The sequence below is a fragment of the Mastigoproctus giganteus genome, chromosome 6 (assembly GCF_048544385.1).
Source record: "Mastigoproctus giganteus isolate SK-2022 chromosome 6, ASM4854438v1, whole genome shotgun sequence".
NCBI classification, from domain to species: Eukaryota; Metazoa; Arthropoda; class Arachnida; order Uropygi; family Thelyphonidae; genus Mastigoproctus; species Mastigoproctus giganteus.
In genome coordinates this window covers 224,425,735-224,433,910 of record NC_143580.1, presented here as the reverse complement: position 1 = coordinate 224,433,910, position 8,176 = coordinate 224,425,735, and the positions used below count along the sequence as shown (strand labels likewise).

At 38.1% G+C, this 8,176-nt stretch overlaps 1 protein-coding gene across 1 annotated transcript; it reads left to right on the top strand.

The window, feature by feature from the left end:
* The first annotated feature begins 4,461 nt into the window (after window positions 1-4,461).
* On the top strand, window positions 4,462-6,139 carry LOC150085030 (insulinoma-associated protein 1-like). The gene has a single exon (XM_090375725.1). The coding sequence runs from the start codon at window positions 4,630-4,632 to the stop codon at window positions 6,055-6,057; it is 1,428 nt and encodes a 475-aa protein (XP_090231851.1). The 5' UTR covers window positions 4,462-4,629; the 3' UTR covers window positions 6,058-6,139.
* The last annotated feature ends 2,037 nt before the right edge of the window (window positions 6,140-8,176 follow it).

Genomic DNA, 8,176 nt, shown 5'->3' with positions numbered 1-8,176 from the left:
ACCGCTTTTGCTATCGGATAATTTTCATAAAAGTAATTTTAATTAATTATGAATAATTAAAAATTTTAATCGTGAATTTTTTTAATTTTTAATAGTTATTAAACGCAAATATCTTTGCACACTTTTTTTTCAGTATTCTAAGGTAGTTCTTATAATTCTAAAAAAATTTAATCAAATGGTTGCATTCAATGAATTAAATCTTTGGAACGTAATGGAAAACAAATCATTTCATTTTTCTATTCGTTCATATTAAGTTTTTTTATGAACAACATAGAAAATAATTATAAAATAAAAAATATTTTTGTTTTTCAGTTGTTTTATGATAAAGATCTTCTGTTATAACAGATTTTTTCACATTACATTTTTTTAAGTTTATAAAAAGTTAATGTATAAATTATAAAATGTATAAAAATGTTTATAAAAGTTTATAAAATGTATAAACTTTTATAAACATTTTTTTTTTACTGAAGGGTCTTTATAATTCCAAAAAAAACCTAACTCTGCCTTTTTTTACGTGGAAACATAAATATCAGGATTATAATGTATAGCTGTTTACAGATTACGTAAATAATTCAGAATTAGAATGACAGAGAATTGGATGTACTAGCAGGACCTTATTTCTTTGATAAAGAAGAGTGTTATCAGGGGCGAACAGTGAGTGCTTATCTGCCATCCGTTGTCCCACACTTGCAGTATTAACAGTGTAAAGCTATTGACGAAATTTTAGGCCTAAATTCGAACTGTCCTCGCCGGACGTGGGGGAGGGGGGAGGGAAAGTCGGGGAAAAGGGGTTGTCGAAGTCTGCCGCGGTCTTTTCGTGTGTTACACTTCAGACCGTCAAGCACTAATGCGGGTCTCGCCAACAGCTTGGACTTCGCATGCTGGGTGTACGTCTCTAACAGGGGCCGCCTGTATGGATGGACGCCCGCATGTTCGTCTGAGTAATTAGATGGCGGAGATAACGCCGGATATGACGCTACGCCGTGTCCCGTAGTATGCTGTTTGTTACAATGTGCCAACGACAGCTGCTAGTGGCTGCCAAATACTGTGGATATGCCATTGACCCCAGCAGGTGGAGTTAATGTGGACATCTTGTTGACCCTGAACACCTTAAGCCTGAAGATAGCGGTCAATGTTTTACCGCTAGATCACTGGCATGCCTTCATGCAGGTGTTGTTTATGGAAGGATTTTTTTTTTCGCCAAAAAATGGTTCAAGGAAATAAGACAGGGTTGAAAGACTGGAATTTCAGAAGCTTGACAGCCGGCATATGAAAGGAAAATGCACTATCTGCAATATTCGAATAATCCAACGATTAATTCAGAAATTTCACAAATTCCTCTTATGTTTACAATCAGTATTTGTTAATATTTAATAAGTTATTTTAGATTAAATGACAAGGCAATAAGCAGTATATACTATCGGAAACTCTGTCTGTTTTCCGGATGAAAAACCAGAGTTTCAGGGAGGGAGCATATGAGGGTATGAAACTCTCCCTCTAAAGACAGAATAAACTCGGTGAAAAAGGCTTTTATTGAGAGAAGATTTATATATTTAAATTAAACACATTACAGGTGATGCACAATATAATTTTAATAGTACATTAACTAGTAATAAATGAGGAATTTTATTGTAGCTTAAACACAGAGCGTACAGATAAAGCAGAAATATATGAGCTTTCGGCTATATGGTAGCCTTCATCAGAATTAAAATACATGAATGGCAGTTGGAACTGCCAACTGCCATTCATGTATTTTAATTCTGATGAAGGCTACCATATAGCCGAAAGCTCATATATTTCTGCTTTATCTGTACGCTCTGTGTTTAAGCTACAATAAAATTCCTCAATGAATCCAGAGCGCGTAGGCCTGTTTCGTTATGTTAGTAATAAATATTTCTAGGTAACATTTAAAATCTGAGGCTAAATTCGAAATATAATTTATTGGACAAGTATAAAAGTAAAGCAACTGTTGCAATACACTTTTCAATTTAAAAAGTGATTGTACGGATTTTCTAAAGGCAGTAGCACTGATACAATGTATAAGCAACTTTATAAAGCAAAATGAAGTTATGAATTTAAGGATGGTAGATGGCTGCACTTTTGATGGACCATGTAGCTAGGTAGTGTTGGACTCTGCACACAGTCTTGCTGATCCAGCTTAAGCTGTTTTACTTGTATGAAAACGTTTTTGGAATCAATAAAGGAATCTAAGTTAAGTTGGTAAATTAAGTCCAGAAGGTAATTCATTGGAGATAATTTCCCGTAATTTGTTCTGAATTTTAGGTAGAATGGTGTGTGGATTGTAGTATGGTGCACGGGTACTTTAAACTCTAGATAACGTTTAACCATTATTTTAAATATAAATTTTAAAATTTGCGAATTTCTTCTTGGGGCTAGTAGTTTTAGGTGATTAAAACAGACAACATTTGGAACAGAAAATAAAACGATCTTGAACACACTTTCTGCCTTTATGGAAAGTACGTTTGGAGACAATTTAAGAAAGCCTATTAGCGTTTTTTTTGGGGGGGGATATATCTCCTACCTAAAAAGGTGTATTAATATTTTTTAAGTTGGGAAGTTAAAGATATTTTATTTTCATTTTTTTTTTTTTTTTTTTTTGTCTGAAAAAAAAGCTGAATATGCAGTGAAAGTATCCAAACATGTTGCGATTTTATTATTTTAAACTTCGCTTTATGGGGGATAGTCTCTCTCTCTCTTTCTCTCTTATAAAAATTGTAAAAATATTTCCTTGTGCCCAAGCGTGATGCAAGGGGAAATTTCCGTGCTGCAATAACGCATAAGCAGGGACGTGTAAAACGGGGAAGCGTTTAGATGCAAGTATCTAGTGTGCCATAACGAGAAGGTAGTCCAAAACGGTTGTTAAAAGCTGTAACAAAAGGTGGAGGACCACAAAAGCCAACCATACACTCACCTCCCAGGATGCCATTGCATGGTCCTGGGCACAAGTACATAAGATTGTTAAATAGGGATCACAGGGGTATAGTTTCTCGATCTCTATTATTTATGAAAATTTCCCCAAATATTAGTTACGACAGGCCCTATTTAATGACCGTAATAAAGATAAGGATCTGTGCATCTACACGGTACGTAACGGACTTAAATACTCATACATTTGTAAACCAATGTCACGTGGACCAGTGGAACATTGGTTTACAAACTGTGGGTCACCCCCCCCCCACCTCTAGGAGGGAACTATTTGTCTGAGGGGTGCGAAAGAATATTCGGATTAATAAATTCAGTTATTCAAGTGGTCACTGTCTTAGGCGATTAGTAAAGGTATATGAGCATAACAGTGAGGTTAAAGCAAAGGGGGTTACCGATTGGATAAACAATCCAATTTATACGACTATGATAGTAAATATATGATAGTAAAAATAAAGTTAAAAAAAATAAAGGAAACTTCCATTTTCCCTTCCTGAAAAAGTGTAAACTTCTTTACAAAGTTAGCCACTGTAATAATAATAATAAAATAAATAATAATAATAATAATAAGTTGTTATCATATAGTCTCGTATCGCATCGATTACATCGAATTGTCATCAAGAGCAGGTTCAGTTTCTATGCGCTTGTAAAACAATGGTTGTAAAGTAGCTGCTTCTAGGTGTCGATATGAATGGTAAAAAATATTAAGGCTTGGGATATTAATTTTTATTAAATTTATTTATGATGGGTGACTCAGTTAAAAGACTGTAGGTTAATTTGTATCTTTAATGACCAGCCGAAGCTGATTTAAAAAATAATAATAATAATAATTAATTGGATTTATAAAGAGGCGTACTTCACTTTCAGGACATTGATGATAATCAATCTTCATAAGAATTCAACACGATATTATTTTTCTATCCTGTTTAGTGTACTGTATTATTAGGATAAAATTGCAAAATAATGAATAAATTTAAATGCGGAAATAACTCCGATCTCGGGTCTATGAGTGAAGAGAATAGAAATTGAATATGCTGATATCGGAAGAAATCTTGCTCCCTGTTGGGAGGGGGGGGGAGAAATAGAGAGCGCGTGTCATTGAAATTGGGATGTAAATAACCAAAGGGACTTTCCAGACATTAACTATGGAGTTGAGCGGAACCCAAAACTTAAAAGCGGTTCCACCGACCTTGATCGAGGGACGGAAGAACTCGTACGCTGTCAGACCCCCACAAGCCTACTAACTGTAGAAGCACTTTCTTAATCGAACTGTCGTCAAGTGAATCTGCCACGCGACTCGCCGCTGTTTTGTGTGTTTGTGTGCAGAGACGCTCGCGAAACTCAAAAAAAGGAAGGAGGAGGGTTGGCGGGCGAGGCGGAGTCTGCGTGTCACGTGGTCTGACAGGTCGAATAAAAGGTGCCGGCTGGCGACGCTTGGCTGTTACGCTCACGTAGTGCGGTGTGGCGAGTGTGAGTTTCCTACTTTGTTCGAGCATCGAGCATGTGAACACGTCAGGGATGTCGCTGCCGAGGACGGAACTGAACATGCGGCGCACCGTGTTCCGGCCTGCCATCAGGCGCGTGTCGTCCTCGGAAGTGACCACAAGATCCTTCAGAAAGTTCTTGTTGAAACTGACTTACCGTTATTCCCGGATTTCTTCACCACTCTGGGTTTAACTTACCGGAATGCCACGGGGGTTCTTAGTGAAGCGTTACTCCAAGTCTTCTCTACCTCAGCGAGTTCGCCACTATTCGGACGAGGACCGCAGCGATTCCAGTTCAGACCATGATCCCGGAGAAGGGTTCACGTCTAAGGTCACCAGGCCACCATCAGTAGTCACCAAACTCGCCATCTCTCCGGAACCAACGCTCAGCAGTCCGTCTCCGCCGTATGCCAAAGTTCAAGATGAACCCCTTGCTCTGACCACCACTCATTCAACCACTTCACAGATATTTGCCCCGTTAAGGCACTCCGTACTCTATTTTCCTCGATTGGAGCATCTGCCGGAAACAGTTTCGAACACCCCGCCAAGACCTAAAGACGAACCCCCCATCTCCACACCTTATCCTCCAAAGAAGCGAGCAGCAGACAGCTGTGACGGAGATCGTAAATCCTCCAGGCCAGCGAAGAAGTCTAAGGTAGCGAGAAAGTTGAACTTCGATGAGGACAAAAGTTCTCCGGTGTCCGGAACGTTCATCCGAGATCCGGACAGTGACGATGATCTCCCTCCGCCCGTACGACGAGGTGATATCGATCCAAGCTTGAACGTCGTGGTGGTGACCGAAGAAGCAAGAGCCGAACTGGCCAAGATAGAGAACAGGATAGGAGACTACGTGTGTCAGCTGTGCAAAGAACATTATCCCGATGCTTTCGGCCTCGCTCAGCATCGCTGTTCTCGCATCGTCCATGTGGAGTACCGCTGTCCAGAATGCGACAAAGTGTTCAATTGTCCCGCTAATTTGGCATCCCATCGTCGTTGGCACAAACCACGACCAATCGCCGCTTCTACAGGGAAGGCCAGCAATCCGCCTCAACTCCTACCTGCCAACGTTCCATCTACAGAGCTGATGAAATCAGACGCGGTCAAGCTGGAAAACTTAACGGATCCCAGCGATTCGGAGAGCTTTCGAGATAGTCCCTCACCAGGTGAGGTCAGCTGTAATGGCGACGGAGGAGATGAAAGTCAGTTCGAATGTGACCTCTGCGGAAAGATGTTTCGCAAACAGTCCTATCTGAGAAAGCACCTCCAAACACACAACACCTCCCCACCTAAGGGATCCACCGACAACTCCGAGGGTGAATTTGCCTGTCACTGCGGGAAAACATTCAGAACGGTCACCGAACGCGCCAAACATTCATTGCTCCACGCGGCTAGCACCATCAATAATGTGACTGACTGCACATGCTCTGTGTGTGGAGCCAACTTCCCGAACAAACAGATGTTGGAGAAACATTCCACAACCCACAATGGAGAGGTTTTTACCTGCAAATACTGTTCCAGCACATTCTATAGTTCTCCAGGTTTGACTCGCCATATCAACAAATACCATCCCAGCGAAAATCGTCAAGTCATTCTGCTTCAACTTCCTTCCGTCCGACCCGTGTCCACTTAACACAGAGGTTATGACCCTACCGCCATGTGAGGTGACTTATCTAGTCCACTATACTAGTCATTATTGCCTAGTGATTTTTTTTTGTAAATTGTAGTAATTTTTATTTGCTAGAACAAAAATCTAGTCCTTTTAATTTGTATATGTGTGTGTGTGTGTGTGTGTGTGCGCGCGTGTATGTGTATATGTCTGTGTACGCACTTGCTATTTTTAGGTTTATAGTTAGTAGCCAATTCTAAAGATGCTCCTAAGATTAGTTCTTGCTTTAGGATTTACAACGTTACCAGTCCAAGTGCGCTACATTCAAAACAGTAAATCTATTTAAGAAGGATCTGTTTTTGAACAGTTTTTATTTTTGAGAAACTGCTTAAAAATATATCATTTCACAAACTTTTATTTTAAAACTCAAATACACAAGGTCGATCCACACAGGTTAATGAAAAAAAACACCCTTAAATATTGATATAATTCCTTGATCAAAACATTGTAATCATTATAATGACATGCTGCGTAGTGTAGAAATTGGACAAATTCCTTTGTTAACAGAATTATGACCACTGTAATTAATTAAAATTTCACTAAAATAATTATTGCATTTCACTTCTATGGGAGGATACAATTACTTTCGAAATATTTTTATTTTTTGGCTTCATCTGTAAAAACTCATAGTTCACGAGGGTAATTCAGTTGTATTGCCCTGGTATACTGTCTTTCATTTAACTTCGTTATGAGTTTTGATAGATGAAAAATCGTCCTGCATATTCAAACCATATACCGCATAGTACAAGACATAAAATATGAAGTTTTTAACACCAGTTTATAAAATATGGAAATGCTATGTTCCTTGAATATGACGTGGTTTATCCTAAAGCAATAGCATCTATCTATAGGGGTCTATTTATTAATTACGATGTAAATAAACATCATGTGATCCACAAGTTAATACTTGATCACGGATTCATCTGGAGTTGGAAATCTGTGACCTATTTTACCTTGTAAAAAAGTATTTGATATGTGGAGTCGCCAGATGTTTGAAGAGAAATGTCTGCTAAGATGGTATTCAGCAGTGAGTTGTCTATCCACTGTAACTACAGTGAAATTACTTTCTCTACACACATATTGAGCCCTTAAAGCAGCTAACAGCCATTAATGGTGATTTATTTCAATGGATTTCTTCATGAAACATTAGCTAAATCAGCTGAAAGATGATGTAGTTGCACTACTGCGTAATCTTACCATAATATATTGTTTCTGTAGGAAAATGCAGATTTTCAGTAAGTCTGGATTTTCTGTCTATACAAAGCTCTCATTACTTTCGAATAAATACATTTGTCTTCATGTAAATGTTTGACATCTTCCGCACAATCTTTGAGATTGCATCAGCCAGCAAAAATAATGACGCATGGTAGGTGGCTTAAAACAGTTTTTTTTTTATTCTTCTCTTGAGCTTGCGCCATAATAGTGAACTATTTCGTAGCATGGCTTTGTTTCCTGTAAACTGCGAAGCTGTACGTACGTTTTGTTCAATATATAAATGCTCGAAATTTTAAAATACAAATGAATTCTAAAATATAAATTCTCAACGTTTTATTTTGAAAAAAAAATCAATTTTACGAGCCACCTTTAAAAAAAAAATAGCATATAATTATTAAACTAAAATTAGCACGTCGAGAGCAGGAAAGATCGAAAGTTGGTAAAGGACATTAAACGGAATTAATACAAGATAGATAGTTAATAAATGGCAAAACAGCCATTTTTGTCATCGGTGGAAGATCGCATTCCAAGCCTGCTTCTTTAAAAATCAGGTTTATTTTCTACCTCAAATTTTGACATGTCTAATCGAAGTAGGATTGGAATGTACAGCATGACAGGCGATAACTTTCTGAACGCGTTTGGTAATCCCTAATAGTTTGAATATCGTTAAACTAAGGATGTGTGTTCCCCAATATTTTCACATTCCATGCACTGACTGGACAAAATATTAAAACATATCAAACATTTAAATTCTAAGACGTAGATCCTTCAAGTTAGCTTTAACGGCTCTTAAAAGAACAGATATGCTAATTAATGCATACTGTTTGAATTTTGCTACTCCTTTGGAAAATTAACTAGAAGTTAGAAA